Below are 27,263 nucleotides of genomic sequence, written 5' to 3'. Positions count from 1 at the left end.
ATGGGGGTGACAGAAGCATCTGACGTGGAGCTCCTAAGTCCCTTAGAATTTCCTGGATGATAGGAGAGTCTTTTGTGCTAATGAGGTGACTCTTGGGGGGCTCCTGGGTGGAGGCTGGTCAATCCAGGTTGACTTCAAGGGTTTGACTGCACGACTGGAAGGATGGACGAGGTGCCATTTGCCGAGATGGGGAGACGGGGAGGGGCAGGTCGGGGGTGTTGGCCTGTCTGGTTTGGAACAGTCAGGTCGGAGGTGCCTGCCAGGCATCCGAGTGGAGATCCAGCAGGCAGGTGGGCCTACGGGTCTGGGGTTCAGTGGAGGGAGAAATGGGGGACATGGCAGTGCAGAGACGGCACTGGTGTGAGACTGGATGAGCGCATGAAGGGAGTGTGTGTGGAAAACGGGGAAAAAGAGGGCTGAGGACAAGCGCCAGGTCTGCTGGGAGTGCGAGGAGCTCTGGAGGAGGAGAGTGTGTAACAGCCCCGGGGCACATGGCTGGGCAAGAAAAATGAGTATTAGCACCCCCAATCTCCAGATGAGGAGACTGAGGCTCAGAGGGAGGTCCGAACCTTGTTCTACCATCCCCTTGTCTCCGAGGTATTTCCAGAAAGGTTTGTTGAATGAATGAATGAATGAATGATTTCCACTATCACTGGTACTTGCTCAGGCTGACCTGCAGGCCCAGCTTGTCCTCCACCCACAGCGTCTGCAGTGTGGGGATGTTGTGCTGGAACGTGCAGTCTAGGGAGATGTGCTCCGGCCACCTAGTGAAGGTCAGCTCCTCAGACACCTGTCAGGGTGGATGACCGTGGGACTGGGGCCATTGGGCTGGGCCATCCCCACAGCCCCCAGCCCTCCAAGGCCCCGTCAGCAGAGCCCCCACCTGTCTGCCATCCACTCCAACCTGCAGGGTGTGTCTGTAGCTGGGCCCGAGCCTCTCGGTGGTCAGGTCCAGCAGGACGTGGGCTGGGAGGGCCAAGGGCTGAAGCAGGTTGTGTGTGAGCAGCAAGTTCACCTCCTGCTGGGTCTACAATAGAGCAAGAGAAACCAAGACTCGTGTGAGATATCACGAAGAGATATTTGTACACCCGTGTTCATAGCAGCACTCGTAACAATAGCCAAAGGGGTGGAAGCAACCCAAGTGTCCACTGATGAATAAATGGCTCAACAAAATCTGGTCCATCCACCCAATGCAATGCTATTCAGCCTTAAAAAGGAAGGAAATCAACAGAGCTCGGGGGAGGGGAAAATGAGGAGTTATTGTTTAGTGGGTATACAGTTTCAGTTTTGCTAGATGAAAAGAGTTCTGGAGATGGATGGTGGTGATGTTTGCACAAAAATATGAACATACTTAATACCGCTGAACTGTGTACTAAAAAGCGGTTAAGATGGTAAATTCTGTTATGCATATTACACCACAATAAAAACAGTTTTAAAATAAAATAAAAACACGTGTGTGATTAATTAATACAATAATATACAATAAGAAACTGGACACTGTCCAAGTGCTAATGGATAGGATAGATAGATGAATTGTGATAGAGGCACGCCATGGAATACTATACAGCAGTGAAAAAGGACAATCAACACAGAGTGGGGGAATCTCACGAACATAACGTCGAACAAAACAAGGCAGATGCAAAAGGGAGCACGCTGTGTGCTTCCATGAACGTGACATTGAAGAAGTCGTGTGAGCGGTGGGTCCTGGGGAGTTAGGAAGGGGAGAGGACAGCTGAGGGACTTCTCCTTGGAAGCCTCATTCCTCTACTCATGGACCTTGACGCTCTCATATGCCAGGGTCCTCTTTGGAGCTCAGTGGGTATCGAAATGCTTCTCCTCGGGCCTCGGGGGCACATGGCCTCAGCACCCCTTCCCAGGCCACCCTGGGTACCCCACCCATCCACACCCTCACCTCGGTGGTATTGAGAATGAGCAGCCCCCGTAGTGTGTTGGCATCCACGGTGACCAGCACCTGGGCGTCCACAGCCATGGAGCTCACCATGATGTAGCCGGAGCCATCCACTCGACCCGGGACCCCCAGGGCCTGGAGGGGTTTAAGGAGATGGAAGCAGGGCTTCTTAACTAGGGTGGGGTCCCAAGTGGGCATCAGGGGTCCTATAATCCCCCTTGAACTGACCACAAAATGGGGCATGTGCCCATGAAAGTCTCTACAGGAGAGGGTTTGTGACTTTGATCAGGTTCCCAGAGTGCCCAAGGTCCCCACATCGGTAGCCCTGCACTGTTCAATGAGCTTCCCCCACCCCCTTCCACCTCCCCAAACTACGAGGATCGCATCTTTATACCCAAGAGAACCACATCCTGTGAAACCGACTGGCCAAGAGTCTTCCAACCACTGGCAGCTGTGAACGTGCATCTCCCCACCTCTCCTCCCCGATCCCCTCCGCCTTCCCAGGCGCACAGAACTCAAACACCTGCTCCCAAAAGGCAGACGGGAGCCTGTCCAGGAAGCAGCCTGCAAGGCTGGCCCATGTGGGCATCTCTCTCTGCTGCTCCCGCAAGCACATCCCAGAGCACATCGGTAGTGTGGTTTCATCTAATCCTGAGAGTGGAGGAGGCCTTTGCACCCCGTTTATGATGATGAAACTGAAGCCCAGGGAGGAACAGTGATTTGTTCAAGGTCACCAGAGACGGGGCAGAATTGCCATTCAGAGTCTGGCGCTTCCTGGCCTCAAAGGCGGCCTTCCCAGCACCCAGGTCGGCTGCCCAACTCTCCACCTGTCTGACACAGCATTTGACTCTGGTAACCCTTCCCTCCTCTTGGAGTCCTTTCCTCCCCAGCCTTCTCCCTTGGGGTTTCTCCTCCTCTTGGCCTGTTCTTCTTGGTACCCTTGGCCACTTCCTTCTCATCCCTCCAGCTGTGCAGCCTAAGCGCTTAGTCTCCACCCACCCCACAGCCATGTCAGCCAGTCTGTGGCTTTAAATGTGACCACTTAGAGGTGGAGCCCTCCAGTCCAGACCACAGCCGACCTCCCGACTCGAGAGCTGCCCCCAACATCTCCACTTGAGCGTTTAAGAGCCCTGTCAAATTTAACACATCCAAAATAGGCCTGGAGTTGGTGACACCACTTCCCCAACCCTCCTCCTCCATCCACCATTCTCCCCACTCGGAGAACAGCAGCCCCAAACCTCTCATCATGTACGACAAAAGCACAGTCGCCATCCGCTCCCCTCTTTTTCTCACACCCACATGCAACTTCTATCCAGTCCTCTGTGATGGATCCCGAATCCAAGTGTGCTCCCACCCCATGGGCTTTTTATAAAACAGGAGTCAGCAAACAAATGGCCCACAGGCCACATCCAGCCCACTGCCTGTTGTAAATAAAGCTTTATTGGAACACAGACACGCCCACATAGTGCATATCGTCTATGGCGCTTTGTACTACAAGAGCAGCACCGAGCAGTTACAACAGCGGCTGAACGGCCTGCAAAGCCAAAGATATTTACTAGATGAACTTTTATAGAGATGGGTTGCTGACCCCAGTCCTAGAGAATACCCTTCCCTCTCCAGCCCTGCCTCAGGGCCTTTGCACTGGCCATACTTAGAATACCCTTTCCCCAGACACAAAACAATGCTACTCCCTCCTCTCCTTCAAGTCTGTGCTCAAACGTCATCCTGTCTTTGGGGCCAATCTTGACCGACTATAAAATTGCAACATGTGCCCTGTTTTTTACGCCCCCCTTTCCCACTTTCTCTCTCCCCTTAGCCCTCACCACTGTGTGATACACTCCACAGTTCAGTGATTTATTCTGGGGGTTGCCAGTCTGCCCCAGGCAGGCATTCATATCTGCTTTGTTTATGGGCGTATGTCCAGGGCACAGAGGAGCTCCTCAATAAGTATCTGAGGAGTCCATCCCTCCAGGGTTCACCCAATCTCTCTGGTTTGGGCAGTGGTCAAAAAGGAGGCCCCTGTCCTGTCCCCTGGAGACTCTGCTGCCCACCCCTCCTGCTCACCCCTGGCACACCTACCTGCAGGGCCTCACAGGAGCTCTCGGACAGCACCCGCCACTGCAGCCAGGGGTCCAGCTGCAGCTCGCCGCTGCCCCAAAGCTCGCAGGCCCCCGTGTGCAGCTCCAGGCCCAGCTGGTGTCCGGCCTCCCACCCAAGCTGGACGGTCAGCGAGGTCTCTGGGGGAATGGAGTGCAGTGAAAGCAGCGTGTGCCTCATCTTCGCTCGAAGTGTGGCCTCGGATGGGTGCAGGGCCACCGCCAAGGTCAGGGAGGCAGTCTGGCCGGCCGCTGCGAGGACCCCTGAAGCTTCTGCTTCCCTACCTGAGGCCTGCAGGGAGCCACTGAGCTGTACCCCTGCTGGGAGGCCCAAGCCCTGCAGGACCATAGAGAGCAGGGTCAGAAGGTGGTCCCACATCAGGAGTGACCCTGATTCTCCATCTTCTACCCTCTTACCCCTCCAGCCCTGCCTACCAGCTTGTGCCCCTCCCCCGTTACGGTAAAAACAAACTGCAGCAGCAATCGTAATACACGACAATTGTCCATCGTAGAACACTTGGTACGTGCACAGCCTCATGCTAGGTAACTCACAAGAATGTCCTCTTTTCACCCTATTTGATGGCTCTGAAATGGGTAGGTAATATCCCCATATTACAGATGGGAAAACTGAAGCTCAAAGAGGCGAAGTAATTGTCCAGGGTCATATAGCTAGTAAGCAGCAGAGCCAAGGTTTGAACCTGATCTGTCTTCAGTCTATGCTTCAGACTGGGGCTGGTTCAATTTAAATTAAAAGAAAGTAAAAGAAAGAATTCAGGTTCTTCTGTAGCACTAGTGAGCCCATTTTAAGCTACACATGGCTGGCAGCTCCTGTCCTGGATATCAAATAATGAAACATTTCCATCATCATAGAAAGTTCTAGTGGGCAGACCTGCTTTATCCCGTGATGCACTACTCTCTCATGGCCCAATCCTGTGTTGACCTGATTAACACTGACAGAGCATCTGTGGGCACCCAGCCCTATGCTCAGGGATGCCGAGTGGACCAGACCCTGTCCCGGTGCCCAGGAAGCTCCGTCAGGAGACAGGGGAGTGACCTGTCCCACTCGGACGAGGGCACCAGTCCTCTCTGCTGACCCAGACTCCAGCGTCAGGGATTCCCCTCCCCCAAACATCACAGGACAATTCTCAGACCACCTCTCAGCTCAGATAAAACCCAGCCTGTGGTTTTTAACAGGTTATGAAACCAAGATGTGACTGTTCCCCACTGTCAGCTGAGGACAGCTTCCGTCATTCCCTTCCTGCCCTCAGAATTTTACTAAGAAGACAGACTTTTATAAGAGTTTATATTCAGAATTTATATTCTGAATCTGTGGTCCTTTAGTTTCACAGTGTGCCTCTCATCTCTCCCAGCCTCGATTTCCTCATCTGCCCAATGGGAATGTGGGATTAGTGATAAGAGGAACCAAGTATCCGACAGGGTTTTTGGGAGATAGGAGCTGGGGTCTTGGGAAGCCCCTGGAGGGGAATGTCAGCCAGGCTCAGGCCTCACGCTGACAGGGGCTCTGGAAGCTGCCTCTCCAGCCACTTTGCTGGCCCGCCATACGCACCTCCAGCAGCGGGCAGCCCGGCTCAGTGGTCAGTGTCCATGTGCTATGGTTCTCAGCTTGCTGCTCCAGCACACCCCGCAGCTGGCACGGCCCCATCCGGAGGGCCAGGGAGCCGCGGCTGGTGCGGGGGCCGGGCCGGGCAGTCAGGCTGATGGCGCTCCCGGGCGGCAGGCCCAGGCGACCCAGAAGGGGCAGGGAGTGGGTCAGGAGCCCCAGGGCAGAAGGCTGGGCCCCGCAGGTACGGGCCAGCTGCAGGTGGGCGTCTCCGTGGTCACTGCGGAGGCCTGCGGCCAGGTCGAATTCACAGGGTCCCCAGCTCAGGCGGCCCTCGGAGTGCAGGGCCTGTGGGATTCCAGTTGCCTGGAATATGGGGAAAGTGGTCAGGTTTAGGGGCAGCTCCAGAAGCCAAGGTGGGGGAGCTGGAGACGGGCCTGGGTGCGAAGAGGGCAGCGGTGGACCCACAGCCTGAACTCTACCAGCACCTCCCTCTGCAAGGTGACTGATACCAAGGGTATCCCATGGAGAGGTTCGGGCTCAAGTTCTGGCTCCACCACTAACCCGGTTGTTCCAACCTGCAACCTCAGCTTACCCATCTCTAAAATGGGAGTTGATTTATAGCAACATAAGTTGCTGGGAGATGTAAGAAAGTTAATACTTGTGAGCCCAGAGCCAGGCACCCAGAAAGCACCGGCTATTGGAAATACATCACTAACATCAATGTTCACTGGCTGGAGGGTAGACACCTTAAGCAACTCGCTCCCCTGGGGCCCAGGACGCACCCCACATGGGGGCAGGGACCCAAGATGGGAATGAAAGGAGGGGTACAAGCAGCCCCTTCCTCCCAGGGCTGAGGACCGAAGGGGTCTCAGAGGGCACTCAGCACACGTGCCTAACGAACACCAGCTGCTGCTTCGTACGATTCTCATTCTCACTCCCGGAGCCTCAACCCCAGGAACGGGGCAAGTGAGATGTGAGAACAGAATCAACTTGAGCCCCAGAAAGGAAGCGAACCGGTGTCTCAGGAAGGCCCTTTGCAAAAGGGGAGAAAATTCAGTTCTGGTCCCATCTTTGGCTCAAAGCTTTGTAGTCAACGAGTCCCCCATTCAAGTGACAACGGCAAAAAAAGACTGAAGTTTCTCATGCTGAGTGCAGAGCTGGGCATACAGCAGGCGGTTAATAACTTGTGGAGGGAGGTGGGAACCTACATTGACCGGTGGGGTGGGGGCTTACCTCCAGCAGGGGGCAGTGATTCACCAGGGCCAGGGTCCAGTTGTGCATGGCGTTGGCCTCTGTCCTGACGTCCCCATGAGCAGTCAGGGTGCATGGGCCCAGGGCCACCTCCAGCTGGGCCCTGGGGGGTTCGTCTCCCCCGACGGACACTCGGATGTGGTTGTCGGGGGGCACCCCCAGCGCTTGAAGTGGAGGCCATGTGTGCTGGAGGCTGGTGTCCAGGCAGGCATGGCGGCCGCCGGCTGTGTGGACGTGGGCCCGGGCGAAAGTGTCCCCAGAAGATACCTGAGCCGCCAGGCTGGCCCCAAAGGCGTGGACCAGGAAGGAGCCATTCAAGGTAAGCACAGCTGGATTCTGCCGCCAAGAAAGGCAAGGTGAGCCCGAGCGGGTGTCCCTACAACACCCCACCAAGTGTGTCCACTGCCTGCCTGTCCACAGGTGGTCAAGGGAGCCCCCATGCCCCAGGGGCACCCACCACCACCCCTTAACAGGTGATGCTCACGTGAAGCACTTCTCTCTGAAGAGCTGAAACCGGCCTCCCAGGGAGTCAAGAAATTCAACCGTTCAGAGCACTTTAGGGCCCCTGACGCCCGCTCCCCGGCTCCCCATGAGGCCTCTGGGTCCTCCCTCCCGTTTCCTCCTCTCTTTTCCATAATGGAACCTCGGGCCTGTCAACCTCTCTGGTCTGGACACGTCCCGCTTAACGCCTCGAATGGAAGTCACTGCATCTCTAAGTAGTGTACCTGGGGGTCCTGGGGTGTCTGCACGCCCGTGACAGAACCAGGAGCTGCTCTCAGCCCTTTCCTGTCACCCAGTGCTCATCTGTCCACCTGGGGTGGGGACGGCACCACTGACGACAGGGTGAATGCACGTATCACCCCCACCACAGCTAAATGGAGGCCACAGAGGAGCCACGGAGCTCGGGGTGGCCGCCCACGGGGCACAGCCCACGGATTCTCTCGCCTGGACGTTGCTGACCTGCTCTAGGACTAAGGAATGCCCAATTTCCAGCCCTTTCCTGGAATTCCAGACCACGGCTCTCGGAGGGAAGGGCCGTCCATTCATGGCTCTTGTCCTAACCTTCCCGCTCAGTTAGTCTTTTCCGAAGTCACCCTCGCGCCCAGCCCTGAGTCTTTCTCGCAGGTGTAGCTGCTAACTCCACGTGCCCCCTCGGTCTTAGGTTTCCTCTGGGGGGAGGCAGCCCATCTGTCTAGCTCATTAAGACCCTTTCAATCCTCATCCTCAATTCTCTTGGCTAACCCTCCTGCCATTCGGGCCACTGTGTGACCTTGGGAAGGTGACTTCACCTCCCTGAGCCTCAGTTTCCACATCTGTAAAATGAGATCATGATTCCCTGGTAGCTGAAACCACGCCAAAAGAGAGGATACCAAATTGAGATGGGACCTGACATGCGCTGGCCCATTTCATGCTCGACAGTGCAAGGTAGGTGTTGCCACCTGCAGTTTACTGATGACGAGGCTGAGGCTCACACCAGCTCCCAGGACCCCCAGGCAGGGCCCCAGGCCAGACACCTTGCAGCATCCGCTCAGCACCTCCAGGCTCATGTCTGCCTGGCCCCAGAGCAGATCCTAAAGATCAGAAAAACCTCTGTCCTCCTCCTCCAGGCTGTCCTCAGGGCTGTGCTCACGGGCTGGCCCCCCAGAGCCAACTGCACTGAGAGCTCAGCTGAGTCAGGCCTACCACAAGCTGCCCACCCAGCTGCCCACAGGGCAGCACTGACAAGGTCTGCAGGCAACCCCAGTGGTCGCCCCACGTCCAGTTCACCCACAGCTCTTGGCCCAGGAGCCACAGGACCCCGCTGGGGATCAGGGAGTCCAGGCCTTGTGCTCAGGTCTCCCAGCCATGCCTTGCCTTCGAAGGAGAGGACCTACTATCCACCTGCACCCTGGCCCGGGAGAGCTCGGAGCTACTTAAGCTGTGCTGTGCCCCAGCCCGGGCAGCATGCGTGCCTGTGAGCCCCACGGTCTGTCTCCCTCCAAAGACCCAGATATGCCTGTCACCAGCCCAGCTCACCGCGGCAGAGGCTGGCTTGAAACACTTGGATTCTGGGTCACTGTCTAAGTGTGCTTACAGAAGGGACCACCCATCTGCTGTCAGGTTGGGCTGGGTCCCCTCAGGGCTGGGAGCCCAGATGCATGTTACTGGGGACGTGAAGGGCTTGGAGGAGGGGACCATGTGGGTCGGCCTGGCAGTGGCCACAGGCCCTAAGTCATCCAGCAGGCAGCCCCTGGTGCTCAGCCTGTGCCCACCCCCACCCCAGAGGCAGACCACCATCTCCCACCCTGCCCTGCCTGTGACAGAGACCCTTGTACCTCGTGAGGCCACCCAGTGACGTCCCCCCAGCAGAGCCCTGACATCTGGGCAGGCGAAGCGTCTCCACTGCAGTTGACCTAGGGAGACAAGCAGGGTGGGTAGGGGGCATGTGTAGGCATGAGGTGTCTCTCCCCGATCTTAACCCTGGACAGAGTACTGAGATATAGCTTAGCTTGACCCCATCTCCCTTTGTGAAGGCCTCCCTGGGAAGATAACCCCCAAAGAGAGGTTTGTGCAGACCTAAGTGCTAACCCACAGAATCGTCAAAAACAGAAGTAACCTGAGTGCCAGGTTCTAACTGGTTCCTCATCTGATCCTCAAGGTAAACGTGGGAGGCAGGGATTATTAACAGTCCCATTTTGCAGATGAGAACACTGAGGCACAGAAAGAGTAAGCAGCTGGACTAAAGTTGCACAATTGGTAAGTGATGAAGCAGGCTGGATTCGGGCCGCATGGCTGGCTCGCTCACCCTGACACTCGGACACATTGGATGGTTTAGCCACACCTGTGCCAGGCCCAGAGGTGGTTTCCTGCCTTTTGTTCTTGAGAACAATGCAAAAGACAGCTGTGTGTGTGTTTCCTTGTCTAGTGTTCCGGGTTTCTCCAGGGGAGGTAACCAGGAACACGAGCTGAAGGGTGAGAGTCTCAGCAGTTTTCATTTTACTAGATAGACCCAGAGCGCCTCTGAGGGAGCTGCCTCAAATACACTTCCATTTATGAGGGCAGGGGAGGGAGCGTTGACAGAGGGACAGGAGGACAAGTGGACAGAAAACAGAGAAGAAGAGTAGAAGGCAGGGTGGGGAGGAAGGAAGGGAGGGTGGATGGATGGGAGGAGAGGGTGGGAGGAAAGGAGAAAGGATGGATGGGAAAGGAGGATGGGAAATTTGGTGAGAGGCTGGGAGGGAAGGTGGGAGGGGCTGGGACGGCGAGAGGGGCAAGCTGGTGGGAGGGGCTACGGAGGTGGGAGGGGCAAGCTGGTGGGAGCTGGGAAGGTGACTAGAGAAGTTGCATAGGCAGTGGGCCCCGCCCAAATGGGGACTTTGGGTCATTTACCTGCAACCTTGAGAGGCCGTGGTGCAGCCCCAGGGCCAGCCCCCAGCGGCCGCCGGCTCCCCTCCTCTCCAGGGCTACACGAAGCTGATCGCCATCCACGTTCACCACCAGCGCGACCGCCAGACTGGGTCCCACGCTCTGCGAGAAGCAAAGCTGTGGGTGTCTCTCAGGCCCACTGCCCCCACGGGGCCCGGGCCCAGCCCCCTCACCCACCTGCAAGTGCCCGCGGCCGTCCACGGAGAAGGGGAGGCCCCAGCGCCTGAGGCCAGGCACCGTGTGGCCAAGGCTGGCACGGAGCCGGCTGCCCAGGGCGCTGGTGACCAGGCCCTCCAGGCCAAGGGCAGCATGCAGCTGCCGCTCTGCACTACGCAGCATCACATGCACTGAGAGGTTGGAAGCCACGTGGCTGTGCAGTAGGAGCATCTCTGCCTGGGAGGGGAGTCCTGGGGATGAGAGGAACCAGAAGATGGCACACAACACGGGAGCCAGAACAGGGTCACTGACAGCCCTCCTTCTCTCTGGAGGGTCCCCTGAGCCCTGAGGCAGACAAAACCCCCAGCTCCCACCTACTACCTACAATGGCCACACCTAGCAAGTGATAGGCCCCGTGTCCCCTTTGGATTCCTACCTCCCCAAAGACAGGGCATGGGCTCTCAGAAAGCACGAGGGGAACAGAGGTCTGATCCTGTGCTCTCCTCTTGTTGCTGCACCTTTGGGCCCCCCCAGGTCCCGTGGAAATGTCCCCAAGAAGCTAGAGCTGGGGGTGTCCAAGCTATTTCTTAACCACAGTGCCGAGAACATCCTGGAGGCCCTGCTAGACCAGGCTTCCAAGCTGGAGAAGCCAGACTGGGGGCAGAGTCCTGGGGGAGGGGCCAGTGGCAGGGGCGCCTGCCTCCAGTTTGGAGGTGTGTCTGTACTGGGTAGCAACCAGTGTTCTGGCTGAATAACAGCCCAGGGAAGATGGAGGCACTGGGAGAAGCTGGTAGGGGGAGGAAATAGAGCTGGAAGGTGGGTTTGGGGACTGGGGGCTCCTTTAACTCCCTAGGCTTCAGGCCCTAGGAGTCCTTGGGGGAGGAAGCCATTGGACCCTATCCACCCCTCCTACCTGCCTCACGCAAGGTGTTGATGTTGTGACTCAGTGTGACCGAGAGCTGGCTGTGCCCAGGGCCCCAGATGCAGACTCCACCCAGAGCTAGGCTGACCGTGTCAGCATGGAGGCTGGCCTGGCCCTCAAGGCTCCCCGTCTGGGCCTGCAGTCGCCCCCTCAGCTGGAGCTCTCCTGGCAAGGCCTGGCTGCCATTCTGGACAAGGATGCAGGTCACACTGTGCACACTGGTGCTGTTCCCTGCCTTCTCATGCTTGTCCCGCAAGAGGAATCCCAGCACAGCTGAGCCGGCAGTGACCTTGATGGTACCTGCAGAGGATGGGAGAGAACCCATACAAAAAAGGGGGTCAGCCCAGGGTACTGGGCTGCTTTGGGAAGGAAGGCAAAGAATCCTGGGGCAGGAAGTTCCTAGATCCATGATAAAATTCTAATTCATGTCGGAGAGAGCATATCTGGGAAATGGACCAAATTAAACCACCTCTCCTGCAGGATGCCCCAAGGACCAAGCAAGCTAATTCACAAATAAAAGAGATTTGGCCGAAAAGCAGCAAGCCTGATGAGGCGTGTCTGTTAATACCAGTGCTGAATCCTGCTCAGGAGAGTCACGGATCAACGTGATAGAAAGCCCCCATTTTACAGACAACAAAACTGAGACCCAGAAAGCCTCGAGGGGTCCAACCTGGAATTCTACGGAGAGAAAAATTGCTCAGAGGTCTCTTCCACCCACTTGAGAAAAAGATTCCACACCCTTAAGCTAGTCCCACACACCCTTAAGCTAGTCCCATTCCAATACATAACTCATGCATTTAGAGAAATTCTTGCTTTTATCAGAACCATTTACATCTCCTGACCCCATGGGGCTCCAGTAGGGTCTTGACATGGTTCAAATGCCCTTATACCTCTCTCCTTTCATTCAAGGTTTGACTCGGGGGTCACCACCTCCAAGAAGCCTTGCTTGGCCTTTCTGCACCCCCAGGCTGGGTTAGACACCCTTGTTCTGTGCTACCAGACATGGAGCTCTTGCTAACCTCTATCACAGAGTCCAGAGCACTTTCTCTACAGATGGGAATTTCTCGCAGAATCTTGAAATCATCTTTTTCAAATTCCTTGCATTTTAGGGCCCTATGTCACCATGCCCTACAAGATGTTAACCAGTGTGAAATAATGTCAATAGAACAGTGTGGAATCGAGGAGTAGACCCATACACAAATTGTCAATTGATTTTTGACAAAAGTGCAAAGGTAACTAACCGGGAAAAGGATAGTCTTTTTAATAAATGTGCTGAATTGTTTGGAAATCCACATGTGAAAAAACTATCGTGAACTTTACCCAAACAGATACACAAATTAATTCAAAATTAACCATATAAGAAAAGGGAACCCTCCTACACTGTTGGTGAAAATGTAAACTGGTGCAGCCATTATGGAGAACAGTAAGGAGGGTCTTGAAAAATATAAAAATAGAGTTACCATATGATCCAGCAATTCCACTCCTGAGCATATATCCAGGAAAGATGAAAATTCTAATTCGAAAAGATACAGGCACCCCAATGTTCATTGCAACAGTATTTACAATAGCCAAGACATGGAAGCAACCTAAGTGTCCATCAACAGATGAACGGATAAAGAAGATGTGGTGCATATATACAATGGAATATTAGCCATAAGAAAAGAATGAAATACGCTATCTGCAACAGCATGGATGGACCTGGAGATTATCCACATTATATTAAGTTAATTAAGTCAGACAGAGAAAGACAAATATCATATGATATTGCTTATATGCGGAATCTAAGAAAAAAATGATACAAACGAACTTATTTACAAAACAGACTTAGAGAACGAACTTATGGTTACCAGGGGGGAGGGTGGGGGAGGGAAGGATTGGGAGTTGGGAACTGACATGTACACACTACTATATTTAAAATAGATTACCAACAAGGACCTACTGTATAGCACAAGGAACTCTGCTCAATATTCTGTAATAACCTAAATGGGAAAAGAATTTGAAAAAGAATAGATACATGTATATGCTTAACTGAATCACTCTGCTGTGCACCTGAAACTGACACAACATTGTTAATATGCTCCAATATAAAATTAAAATTTTAAAAAAATAAATAAAAGAAAAGATACATGCACCCCAATGTTCATAGCAGCATTATTTACAATAGCCAAGCCCTGGAGGCAACCTAAGTGTTCATCAGCAGATGAATGGATAAAGAAGTTGTGGTATAACAGATGTCGAGGACAAACGTATGGACACCAAGGGGGGAAAGTGGCAGGGGTGGGGTGGGGATGGTGGTGTGATGAATTGGGAGATTGGGATTGACATGTATACACTGATGTGTATAAAATAGATAACTAATAAGAAACTGCTGTATAAAAAAATAAATAAAATAAAATTAAAAAAAAAAAAGATGTGGTACAGATATGCAATGGAATATTACTCAACCATAAAAAAGAATAAAATATGCCATTGCAGCAGCATGGATGGACCTGGAGATTATCATACTAAGTGAAGTAAGTCAGAGAAAGACAAATATCAACATCATATGCGAGCACTTATATGTGGAATCTAAAATATGACTCAAATGAACTTATTTACAAAACAGAAGCAGACTCACAGACATAGAAAACAAACTTATGGTTACCAAAGGGGAAAGGGTGAAGGAGGGATAAATTAGGAATTTGGGATTAACAGATACACACTACTGTATATAAAACAGATAAACAACAAGGTCCTGCTCTATAGCACAGGAAACTGTATTCCATATCTTGTAATAACCTATAATGGAAGACAATCTGAAAAAGATATATATATATATATATAGATATATATATATATATATAAAACGAATCACTTTGCTATACACTTGAAACTAACGCAACATTGGAAATCAACTGTACTTCAATAATAAATAAATAAAATTAACCACACACCTAAACTTAAAACCTAATATCATAACACTTCTAGAAAAAAAATATGAGAGAAAAATTTGTGGCCTCAGCCAAATATTTCTACCTCCACTTTTCAAAAGACACCATTAAAAAAATAAAAAGACATAGATCAGGAGAAGATATTTTAAAACCCTTGATAAAGGACTTGTATAAATGGTTCCCTAATTCAATAATAAAAAACAAGCCACTTGATTTTTTAAATGGGCAAAAGGTTTGAATAGACACTTCACCAAAAAAGATTTACAAGTGGCAAATAAGGCAATGAAAAGATGTTTGACAAAATTAGTCATTAGGGAAATGCAAATTAAGACCAAAATGAGATACAACTACAAAAACAATTCGACTGATCAAAGAAACAAACAAACAAAAAAACCCAAAGCCAAAAACTGCCAGTACAAATTGCTAGCAAGGATGCAGAGCAACTAGAACGCTCACACATCGCTGGTGGGAATGGACAATGGTGCTGCTACTCTGGAAACAGTCTGGCAGGTTCCTATAAACATATACTTGCCACACAACCCAGCAATCCTACTCCTAGGTATTCACCCAAGAGAAATGAAACCATATGTTCCCACAAAAACCTATAGACCAATGATTATTGAAGCTTTATTCATAATTGGAAATTACGGGAAACAACTCAAATATCCTTCAGCTGCGAATGGATAAACTGCAGTATATCCATAGAATAGAATATTACTCACCAGGAAAAAGGAAAAAGAACTACTGATACATACAACTTTGATGAACCTCAACCACATTACGTTGGGCAAAAGATCCCATACTCAAAGCTTACGTGTTGTATGATTCCATTGCATGTGACATCCTGGAATAGCCCAAACCATAGGGACAGACAACATCTCAGTGGTTGCCAGGGACAGGGGGTGGGGGAAAGGCTGATGACAATGAGCAGCAGGAAGGAAATTTTTGGGGTGATGGAACTATTCTGTATCAGGACTGTGTTGATGGGTACACAACTGTATGAGTTTATCAAAACTTGAAGGGGTTTTCCCCATATGTAAATTGTACCCCAAGAAATTATACCTTAATAATTGCCTTCAAAAATGTGGGCCTCCCTGGTGGCGCAGTGGTTGAGAGTCCGCCTGCCGATGCAGGGGACACGGGTTCGTGCCCCGGTCCGGGAGGATCCCACATGCCGCGGAGCGGCTGGGCCCGTGAGCCGTGGCCACTGAGCCTGCGCGTCCGGAGCCTGCGCTCCGCAGCGGGAGAGGCCAGAACAGTGAGAGGGCCCCGTACCGAAAAAAAAAAAAAAAAAAAATGAAGCAATGTGGGACTTCCCTGGTGGTCCAGTGGTTAAGACTCCACCCTTCCACTGCAGGGGGCACGGGTTCAATCGCTGGTCAGGGAACTAAGATCCCACATGCTACATGGCATGGCCAAAAACAAAAGAAGCAATGTGTGTTAAGAGATCAGCATGAGGGTCTGTTAGTTATCAGCTGCAAATGATAAACTTCAGAAAGATGAAGGGGAGACCATCGTGTAACTCAAAGTAAACTTGAGAAGAACAGCATGCTGCTTGATTGTATTTAAATTTTTTCAAACCCATGTCATTTGATCTTTAGACAGGTATTTTATTATGCAATTTGGTTTTGCCACAATTTAACCAATTAGGAATTAGGAGGGTCAGTGTTAATATTAAGATTAGAGAATGACACTATGCCCCCAAGGTAGGTGGGAAAGCAGAGTCTTTAGATTCTGAAACACAGGGCCCTGGACAGATGTCCAGCTAGGGTGCTACGGTCAAGGATGCTTGGGCAGAAGATCCCATTTTGTATAATTCTGACTTTTGGAAACTTGTTAATGTTTCACATAATCAAAAAATAAATGCACAAAATCAGTAAAGATAGGGGGAACCTGAAAATGGAATACAAACAGAAACCAGTGAACCAACTGTACTTCGAATGATTTACAACATCACACGGGGTGGGTGGGAGATTAACTCCAACTAACATTTAAACACCGTGTTTGCGGACTTTCCTAGCGCAGTGGATAAGACTCCACACTCCCAATGCAGGGGACCCAGGTTTGACCCCAGGTCAGGGAACTAGATCCCACATGCACGCCGCAACTAAGAGTTCTCATGCCACAACTAAGGAGCCCGCCTGCTGCAACTAAGGAGCCTGTGTGCCGCAACTAAGATCCAGCACAACGAAATAAATAAATATTTAAAAATAAATAAACACCGTGTTTAGATTTATACCCTCAGGCCAAAGACAAGAAGAACTCTAAACAAATATTGAATTCTAGTTAAAAGGGTTTATTTCCTCAAAGGTATAGGTTAGTAATTCTGACTACTTTCTATGTATCCTAGGGCTGAAGAAATAACTAAATATGTTGTGAATAATTGGAGCCAGGTTTCTTACTGTTGAAGAAGGGGATAAGAAATATGAAAAGGGGGAAGAAACAGAATGAGCTTTTTGATGATGGACTGGAATTAAGGACTAATGGTTGTAAACTTATTTACCTGTAGATAGACAGATATAGTTGTGTGTGCATGTATGTACACACATATATTTTCTTGGTCTGTCCATTGAGAAGGCCTAGAAAGACAGATACTTCAGTAGGAGTAAATACACCTAGAACCCAGATCTTAGTTTCTAAATACCGTTTTGCACAAAAAGGAACCAGGAATCCTTGGAGAAATGACTTATTCCATCTCAGGGAAAATACAACATGAGATTGAAACATCTTTTTGGTCATAAAGGAAGGAAGTGGTCAAGGAATGATAGGGACATGTCAAAAGGACACAGGAGGAGTTCTATTTCCATGAATGGTGGAGACGCTTAAATGGACCAACCCTCCCAAGGTAACAATTGTACACTCTGGACAAAATATATGAAACAGTTACCTGAAGTGGCTGGAGACTGACCATAAACAGGCAGACAGTGGAGGGGAGTTAAAACTTGAAGGAAAGGACCAGCAATAGTTGAGTTGTATGTTTTTACTCTTTTTTGGTGTCATGCAGGGTGAAGGAAACTCACACAGAAATCTATGGTCTTACTGATTAAAGAATCAAAGAACAGAGTTCAAGGTGACAATAGCAAATGGAAAGTGAAGTGGGAAATTCCAGAGAGAGCCACATGGGGGAATCCCAAATTCTACCTATAAACTCTCTCCAAAGCTAATCCTTGAACTTCACAAGGGTAGTACAGACTCCAAGCAGACCAGCTAAGATAAAAGAGCTGAAAATTATTTCCACTGCAGCCCACCAGAGGAAAGACAGAGTTTGGATTTTGAGCCCAGCCAAGTTAACTGCATGCTAAAATTTTTAAAAATAACAATACTCTTTAGAGAAATATAAAAGAATCAGAGTCTTAACATCATTCAAAATGTCTAGAATACAATCTCAAATTACTAGACATACATAGAAATAGGAAAATGTAACCTATATTTAAGAGAAAGGGCAATCATCAAGGGAGATCAACCCCAAGATGACCTAGACATTGGAATTAGCAGATAAGGATTTTAAAACAGCTCTTACAAACATGCTCAAAAATATAAGGAAAATATAAATTAATAAAAAGAGCCTAGTGGTGATTTTAGAACTAAATAAAATACATAAAATCTGTGATTGAAAAGAAATTATTGGATGGTCTTAACATTTTTATTGGCTGGTGTTTGGAGAAGAAAGATTAAAGAGCCAGTGAACTGGAAGATAGATTGGTAGATATCTGAAGAAAAGAGAAAAGAGACTGAAAAGGTCAACAGATCCTCAGAGATCTGTGGAACAATATAGAAACTTCTAAAGCACATGCAGTTAGAAATCCCAGGAGGAGAGGACAATGAGAATGGGACAGAAAGAAATCTTTGAAGAAGTAAATATGAAAAACTTCTAAATGTGTTAAGAGATATACATATGCATTTTTAAAATATCCTTCAAGAATCAGGGCAAAATAGAACATTTTCAAATAAATGAAAACTAAGGGAGTTCATTGTTGTAAGCCAGACTTACAAGAAATGCGAAAGGTGATCCTTTTTTTTTTTTAATTTTTATTGGAGTATAGCTGCTTTACAATGTTGTGTTAGTTTCTATAAAGGTGATTCTTTATACTGAAGAGAAATGATACCAGAAACTGTAAGTAGAATGTGAAAGAACATACAGAAACATAGTTGAAAGAGCAACAGATAAATTAACACTGAGTTCTAAAATTTTTTAAAAATCAGCCAAAAGAAGGCAAAAAAAGGGTAACAGAGGAACAAAAAAATATATGGGAAAGTAGGAAACAAAACAGCAAAATAGTAGACGCAAATCTAATCATATCAATAATTACATTAAAGACAAATCAAGTAAATACCATAATTAAAAGGCAGAGAGGGCTTCCCTGGTGGCTCAGTGGTTGAGAGTCCGCCTGCTGATGCAGGGGACACGGGTTCGTGCCCCGGTCTGGGAAGATCCCACATGCCGCGGAGCGGCTGGGCCCGTGAGCCATGGCCGCTGAGCCTGCACGTCCGGAGCCTGTGCTCCGCAACGGGAGAGGCCACGACATTGAGAGGCCCGCGTACCGCAAAAAAAAAAAAAAAAAAAAAAAGGCAGAGATTGTCAGACTGGAAATAAAAGCAAAATCCAACTGCATGTGGGCTACAAGAAATGTACCTCAAATATAGGAAATATATATTTGAAAGAAAAAGCATGGAAAAATATATACAGTACAAATTCCAATAAAAAACAAAAGTGGCAACGTTAATATCAGACAAAACAGACTTCAAGACAAAGAACTGTGTGAGAGAGAAACAGTCCACTTCACAATGATAAACAGGTCAATTCATCAAGAATGCATAATAATCATATTTGCTTATGCACCTAATACTAGTACATCAACATACATGAAGCAAAAATAGACTGAAAGCAAGAAATAGAGAAATCCACATAGCTGGAGAGTTTAACACACTTCTCTCATTAATTGATACAATAACCAGACAAAAAAAATCAGTAAAGATATATATCAGAGCAATACAACCAAGGACCTTGACTTAACATTTATAGAACGTGACACCCAACAACAGCAGAATACCAATTCTTTTTAAGTGCATAAGGTATGTTCACAAGATAGATATAGACTGGCCCATAAAACAAGTCACAACAAATTTTAAAAGACTTATCCTACAGAAGAGATCCTCTGATCACAATGAAATTAAATATTAAAAAACTGTCTAGAAAAATCTCAAATATTTGGATATTAAGCAACATACTTCAAATACATGGGTCAAAGAAGAAATCACAAGTTTGAAAATATTTCAAAATAAATGATAATGAAAACACATGACATAAAAATTTGTGGGATGCAGCTAAAGGAACTTAAGAGGAAAATGTATGGTTTTATATGCTTATATTAGAAAAGAAAAAAGGTCTAAAAATCAATGGCTTGAGGATCTGCCATAAATAAACTGTAAAAAAAAGAGCAAAAGGGTCTTCCCTGGTGCCGCAGTGGTTAAGAATCCGCCTGCCAATGCAGGGGACACGGGTTCGAGCCCTGGTCTGGGAAGATCCCACATGCCGCAGAGCAACTAAGCACATGCGCCACAACTACTGAGCCTACGCTCTCTAGGGCCTGCGAGCCACAACTACTGAAGCCCGCGTACTCTACAGCCCATTCTCTGCAACAAGAGAAGCCAGCGCAATGAGAAGCACTCTCACCGCAACAGAGTAGCCCCCACTCGCCGCAACTAGAGAAAGCCCACGTGCAGCAATGAAGACCCAACACAGCCAAAAATAAATAAATTTATTAAAAAAAGAAGAGTAAAGTAAACCCAAATTAAGTGTAAGAAAGGAAATAATAGAGATAATGGCTGAGATCAATGGAACTGAAAAGAGACAAGAGAGAAAATTAACAGATCCAAAATTTGGTTCTTTGAAAGGATTAACAAAATTGATGAAATCCAAGTTAGACTAATAAGGAAGAGAGAGAAGAAACACAAGTAACAACTATTAGTGATGAAAGCAAGGGTATCACTATAGATCCTGCATACATGAAAAGGATTATAATACATATAATGAACAACTATGCCAATAAATTAGACTACTTAGTGGAGATGGACAAATTCCTTGAAAAATATAACTTACGCAAACTGACACGTGATGAAATAGAAAATCTGAATAGCTTTATATATCTATTCATTTTCAAAAAAAAAATTTCCACAAAGTCCAGATGGCTTCTCTCCTAGAGTCCATCAGACAATTACGGGAGCATTCACACTAATCTTATACAAACTCTTTCAGAAAATAGAAGGGAAGAAAGTACTTCTCAACTTGTTTTATGAAGTTAGCATACAAAGGGGAAAAATGCTTAACAGTGAAGAAACTTTGCAGACATTACCTTAATCAAGTGATCAAAACTGATGTCACCAGTAGCACTGGGACAAACTGACATCAGGTGGTATTCTGCCAACGAGGCTTTTTTGAAAGTAGTCATGAGGAAGCATCTAACAAAGCCCAAATGAGGGATATTCTACAAACTTTGAAATATAATCATGAAAGAGAAAGAAATACAGAGGAACTGATCCAGAATAAAAGAGACCAAAGAAACAATACGACTAAACGTAATGCACAATTCAGGATTTTCTTTTACTATAAGGGACATTAATGGGATAACTGGTGGAATCTGAATAAGGTTTGTAGATAACAGCCTTATATAAATGTTAATTTTCTGATTTTGAGAACTGTACTGTGGAATGTAGGAGAATGTCTATTTTTAGGAAATAAACATTGAACTATTTAGGGGTGAAGAACTATCATGTCTGCAGCTTAGTACAATACAGTTCAAGAATAAAAAATTTTAGGGACTTCCCTGGCGGTCCAGTGGTTACGACTCTGTGCTTCCATTGCAGGGGGCGCAGGTTCGATCCCTGGTGGGGGAACTAAGATACTGCATGCCACATGGCTTGGCCAAAAAAAAACTTACATGCAAATAATAATGTCTTATACACACACACATACACACACACACACACACACACACACACACACACACAGAGGGAGACAGAAAAACAAAGAGAGAGAATAAAAATGATAAAGCAATTGTGATAAATGTCCATAATTGGTGAACCTAGGTAAAGAGCCTATGGGATTCCTTGTAATATTCTTGCCACTTTTCTGTAAGTCTGAAATCATGTCAAAATAAAAAGTATTAAATGTAGCCACTCTGAAAAACAATATGGAAATTCCTCAAAACGTTAAAACTTGAACTACCATATGATCCAGCAAATCCACTCCTGGGTATTTATCTGAAGAAAATGAAAACAGTAATTAGAAAAGATATATGCACCCTTACGTTCATTGCAGCATTATTTACGATAGCCAAGATATGGAAGCAACCTAACTGTCCATTGACAGATGAATGGATAAAGAAGATGTAGTGTGTGTGTGTGTGTGTGTGTGTGTGTGTGTGTGTGTGTATGTCTATATATATATATATAAAATGGAATACTACTCAGCCATAAGAAGAATGAAATCTTGCCATTTCCGACAACATGGATGGTCCTAGAGGGTATTATGCTAAGTGAAATAAGTCAGACAGAGAAGGACAAAAACTGTATGATTTCACTTATATGTTGAATCTTAAAAAAAAAAACAAATAAGCCAACAAACATAAAATGGAAACTGAGTCACAGATTCAGAGAACAAACAGGTGGTTCCCAGAGGGGAGGTGGGGGGGGGGAGGAAGAGAGAAATAGGTGAGAGAGATTAAGAGGCACAAACTTCCAGCTGCGAGATAAATGAGTCACGGGTCTAAAATGTACAATGTGGGGAACAGAGTCGACAACTGTGCAATATCTCGAGATAAATGAGTCATGGGTCTAAAATGCACAATGTGGGGAACAGAGTCGATAACTGTGCAATATCTCGAGATAAATGAGTCACGGGTCTAAAATGCACAATGTCGGGAACAGAGTCAATAACTGTGCAATATCTTTGTATGGTGACATATCATAATTAGACTTATCGTGATCATTTGAAACACAGAAATATTGAGTCACTGTGTTGTGTAACAGGAATTAACACCGTGTTGTACTTCAATTATACTTCAAAATTATACTTCAAAAACAAACTCATAGAAAAAGAGATGACTCTTCAATAAATGGTGGAAAAACTGGACAGCTACGTAGAAGAATGAAATTAGAACATTCTCTAACACCATATACAAAAATAAACTCAAAATGGATTAAAGACCTAAATGTAAGACCAGAAACCATAAAACCCCTAGAGGAAAACATAAGCAGAACACTCTTTGACATAAATCGTATCAACAGCAATATTTCTTTGGATCCGTCTCCTAAAGCAAAGGAAATAAAAGCAAAAATAAACAAATGGGACCTAATTAAACTTAAAAGCTTTTGCACAGCAAATGAAACCATCGACAAAACAAAAAGACAACCTACTGAATGGGAGAAAATGTTTGCAAATGATACGACTGATAAGGGGTTAATATTCAAAACATATAAATAGCTCATATAACTCAATATCAAAAAAAACCCCCAAAACCCACAAACAACCCGAGTAAAAAATGGACAGACATTTTTCCAAAGAGGACATGCAGATGGCCAATAGGCACATGAAAAAGATGCTCAACGTCATTAACCATCAGGGAAATGCAAATTAAAACCACAATGGATATCACCTCGCATCTGTCACCAAAAAGAACAAATAACAAATGTTGACGAGGACAAGGAGAAAAGGGAACCCTCGTACATTGTTGGTGGGAATGTAAATTGGTGCAGCCACTATGGAAAACAGTATGAAGGTTTCTCAAAAAGCTAAAAATAGAATGACAATATGACCCAGCAATTCCACTCCTGGGTATATATCCAAAAAAATGAAAACACTAATTCGAAAAGATACATGCACCTCAATGATCATAGCAATGCTATTTACAAGGGCCACGATATGGAAGCAATTCATCCATCAACAGATGAATGAATAAAGAAGATGTGGTATATATATACAGTGGAACACTACCCAGCCATAAAAATGTAATGAAATTTTGCGATTTCCAGCAACATGGATGGACTTGGAGCGTATTACGCTAAGTGAAGTAAGTCAGACAGAGAAAGACAAATACTGTATGATGCCACCTCTACGTGGAATCTAAAAATTAAACAAACTAGTGAATATAACAAAAAAGAAACAGACTCACAGACATAGAGAACAAACTGGTGGTTACCAGTGGGGAGAAGGGGGGGGCGACGGGCAAGAATGGGGTAGGGGATTAAGAGGTATAAACCATTATGCATAAAATTAAAAAGCTACAAGAATATATTGTACAACACAGGGAATACAGCCAATATTTTATAATAACTTTAAATGGAGTATAACCTTTAAAAATTGTGAATCACTGTATTGTACACCTGTAACTTATATAAAATTGTACATCAACTCGAGTTCAATTTTTTTAAAAAAGATCAATTTGTAGTTACCAGAGGTGGGGGATGGGCAGGGATTGGATGAAGGCAATCAAAATGTACAAACTTCTTGGTGGGAATGTAAGTCGGTGCAGCCGCTGTGGAATACAGTATGGAGGTTCCTCAAAAAACTAAAAATAGAATTACCATATGATCCAGCAATTCCACTGCCGGGCATATAGCTGGACATAACTCTAATTCAAAAAGATACATGCAGCCCTATGTCCACAGCAGCACTATTCACAATAGCCAAGACATGGAAACAACCTAAACGTCCATCGACAGATGAATGGGTAAAGAAGATGTGGTACATATATACAGTGGAATACTACTCAGCCATAAAAAAGAACAAAATAATGCCATTTTCAGCAACATGGATGCAACTAGAGACTATCATGCTAACTGAAGTAAGTCAGAAAGAGAAAGACAAATACCATATGATATTACTTATATGTGGAATCTAAAAGATGACACAAATGAACCTATCTTTGAAACAGAAACAGAATCATGGATATAGAGAACAGATTGGTGGTTGCCAAGGGGGAGGGGGTTGAAAGAGGGATAGAGTGGGAGGTTGGGGTTAGCAGATGCTTTTATATACAGAATGGATAAACAACAAGGTCCTACTGTATAGCACAGAGAACTATATTCAATATCCTATGACAAACCATAATGGAAAAGAATATTTAAAAAAAGAATGTGTATATACGTATAACTGAATCACTTTGCGGTACATCAGTAATTATCACAACATTGTAAATCAAGTATACTTCAAAAAAAATTTTTTTTAAAAGGTACAAACTTCCAGTTATAAGATAAATAAGTACTAGGAATACAATGTACAACATGATAAATATAATTAACACTGCTCTGTTATATATGAGAGTTGTTAAGAGAATAAATCCTAAGAGTTCTTACCATAAGAAAAAAGTTTCTTTCTATTTCTTTAATTTTGTGTCTATGTGAGATGATGGATGTTCACTAAACTTATTGTGATAATCATTTCCTGATGTATGTAAGTCAAATCATTATGCGGTACACAAACTCATACAGTGCTCCTTGTCAATTACATCTCAATACAACTGGAAGAGAAAAAAGTGTTAGAAAAAATTTGTTTGGGGAACACTGCACCCAACTCTCCTACCTGGATATTTCCAACGTCCATTAGCATGTTAAGGCTCTGACAAGTCCTGCACAAGGAAGCCTGTTTGGTATTTAGAGAGCAGAAGATTCACTTTGTCTGAACGGGTATTAATTTCTGACAGAGGGGTTTCGCCAGTGTGTCAGACACTGGAACAGAGCATCAGTGGACTTGAAAATGTATAGGATTTCATCTACGCTGTGGACCCGCAGAAAGTATTTGCCAGATCCCCACTGTCCCTGCCCCACGGCGTTCCCCAGGCTCTCACCTTCTGTGAGTGTCTCCTTCTGCTTCAGCACACCTGTGAGGGTCAGAAGACGGGGCACGGCTGCCCAGGTGTGCTGGGCTTGGCTCTGCAGGGTCAGGACCTGGCCTCCCCTCTGCTCTTCAGATGCCTTGAAAAAAAGCTGCACTGTGTTCCGGTCTAGCAGTGCCTTGGAAAACAGCCAAATCCTAGGAAGGAAAGCGATGGGGGCATGGAAAACGTTGGCATCTATCCCTGCAGGCAAATGGTATTTTTCCTCTTCAAATAAGCAGGCCAGCCCATAACAGGTGCATTCCTGAACCCCACTGTCCAGACCCATCAAGGGACTGCCTTACTGGCCCTCAGCCCACAGGGATACAGGGTAATAGGGGGTTAAGATCATGGGCCTTGAGGTCAGTCAAACATGAATTCGAATCCCAGGGCTACTGCTCACTCACTGTGTGGCCTTGCACAAGGACATGACCTCCCTGAACCTCAGTCTCGTCTTCTGTAAAGTGGAGGCAAAAATGGAACAACTGATGTTGATGAGCTGACATTGCTAATGAGTTATCGATGTATGTTGTTAGGGTGAGGGACAAGGGAAAAAACAGCCCCAGGAAGCCTGCTGTTAAACTTCCTGGAGCACTGGAGCAGGGGACATGCTCCCTATCATCCCTGTGGTATGTTATTGACAGGATACCGTAAGAGATACTTCCCTCAAGTACCAAGACCAGGAACAAGGTCAGCCATGCTTTCCTTGGTGAACATTCACACAGGTATGTGAGGGGGCGTGTGTTTTCCCATAAGGAAGGGCACTGTTTGCAAATAATGCCATTGGTTGGTTTCTCTTTTTGCACTGGCTACTAGGAAGCCCAGAGACAAATCTTCAGCTCCACTCTAGAAAATGGCATTTGTTTACCAATGCCACTTTGAGCACCTTCCCATTTTTCCTTCCCTTCACCCTAATTTCCTTATGTATTTTTTTTAAACCCAGAACAAGAGTTGGCAAGCTATGCGCCTGTGGGCCAAAACCAGCCCACCCCCTGTTTAGTAAATAAAGTTTTATTGGAACTCGGCCACACCCATTCATTTACATAAGTACTTGCAACAGAGACCACATGGCCCACAGGTCCAAAAGTATTTACCATCTGGCCCTTTCCTGAAAGTTTGCTAAGTCTTGACCTAGAACAATATATATTTTCACATCTGCCTCAAACCCTTTTTAGATTGGGAATAAGGATGTGCAGATGGATGAATAGGCAGGTGGACACACAGGCGTAGATGGTAATTCCAGGGACAGGGTTATCTAGGACCACGTCCAAAGCCTTAAAGCAGCTCTATGGCAGCTGGAAGCGAACGTTCTCGCTGGCCAGAAGCTGGTTTGGAATTCACACGTGCTGTCCAATTAATTCTAGGACAACCCTAAGAAGCAGGTTGAGAAACTGAGGCACAGAAGGGCACAGTGTCTCACCCAAGGTTCCCGAGGCAGCAATGGCAGAGCTGGGATTTGAACCCAGGCCGGCTCCCTATCCCAGGCCATATCATAGTGAACATGTCATTATGTGAAAATATAGTCAGAGATGACAAACTGGAGGGAAATACACCAACATATTCCCCATGACTGCCTCTAGTGATTTTTGGTTTACTCCTTATTCATTATTATAATCTTTCAAGTCATCTAAAATGAATGCTGTTGTAACTAAAAAAGAAAACAGATCAAAGTGGAAAACTGAATGCCTCCTCCCTTCCATTCCCTCAAAGCCTTAAAAATCAAGAATGGCACAAACGGGGGTAATTCAGGCATGGTTCCAGAGGAACCTCTGGATGATGATTTTCCATCTCCCAGGACGCCAGGCCTTTGACCTCGGAGGCCCCCTCACCCCTCACAGGCCACTTGGGGATGGGTACCTGTCTGGGGTAACCTTGCCGGACAGCTGCAGCTGAACAGCTCTGGGGGCACTAAGGACCTCCTGGCGGAGAAGGACGTTCATGCCCCAGCCCCGGCTGCTCCTCCAGGTATCCTGGCTGGCAGTGGCCTCCAGCAGAACGAGCGCCTCACCAGACACGTGCACAGACAGGGAGCCGTTGAGGTTGCGCTCTTTGTAGCGCCCAGCAGCTGCCTGCACCTGCAGGGAGGCAGGAGAGAGCTCAGAAGTGGAGGGGGGACAGGAAGGGTCTGTGGGAGCTGGGAATGCAGAAGGCCCCTTCTT

At 47.0% G+C, this 27,263-nt stretch overlaps 1 protein-coding gene across 1 annotated transcript in view; it reads right to left on the bottom strand.

Annotated features, from left to right (window-relative positions):
• Positions 1–27,263, bottom strand: part of LOC137206544 (uncharacterized) — a 154,994-nt gene that overhangs the window by 44,055 nt on the left and 83,676 nt on the right. The window contains exons 37-48 of the mRNA XM_067705236.1: positions 26,962–27,179; positions 25,078–25,262; positions 11,295–11,603; positions 10,403–10,632; positions 10,190–10,327; positions 9,136–9,213; positions 6,803–7,156; positions 5,573–5,932; positions 3,989–4,342; positions 1,913–2,044; positions 884–1,027; positions 674–790 (exon numbers count right to left, since the gene is read on the bottom strand). Coding sequence (XP_067561337.1) covers positions 674–790; positions 884–1,027; positions 1,913–2,044; positions 3,989–4,342; positions 5,573–5,932; positions 6,803–7,156; positions 9,136–9,213; positions 10,190–10,327; positions 10,403–10,632; positions 11,295–11,603; positions 25,078–25,262; positions 26,962–27,179 — 2,619 coding nt within the window. The remainder of the gene's footprint in view (positions 1–673; positions 791–883; positions 1,028–1,912; positions 2,045–3,988; positions 4,343–5,572; positions 5,933–6,802; positions 7,157–9,135; positions 9,214–10,189; positions 10,328–10,402; positions 10,633–11,294; positions 11,604–25,077; positions 25,263–26,961; positions 27,180–27,263) is intronic.

Source organism: Pseudorca crassidens, chromosome 15 (assembly GCF_039906515.1).
Source record: "Pseudorca crassidens isolate mPseCra1 chromosome 15, mPseCra1.hap1, whole genome shotgun sequence".
In the NCBI taxonomy this organism is placed as follows: domain Eukaryota; kingdom Metazoa; phylum Chordata; class Mammalia; order Artiodactyla; family Delphinidae; genus Pseudorca; species Pseudorca crassidens.
This window is presented reverse-complemented; position numbering and strand designations above follow the sequence as displayed.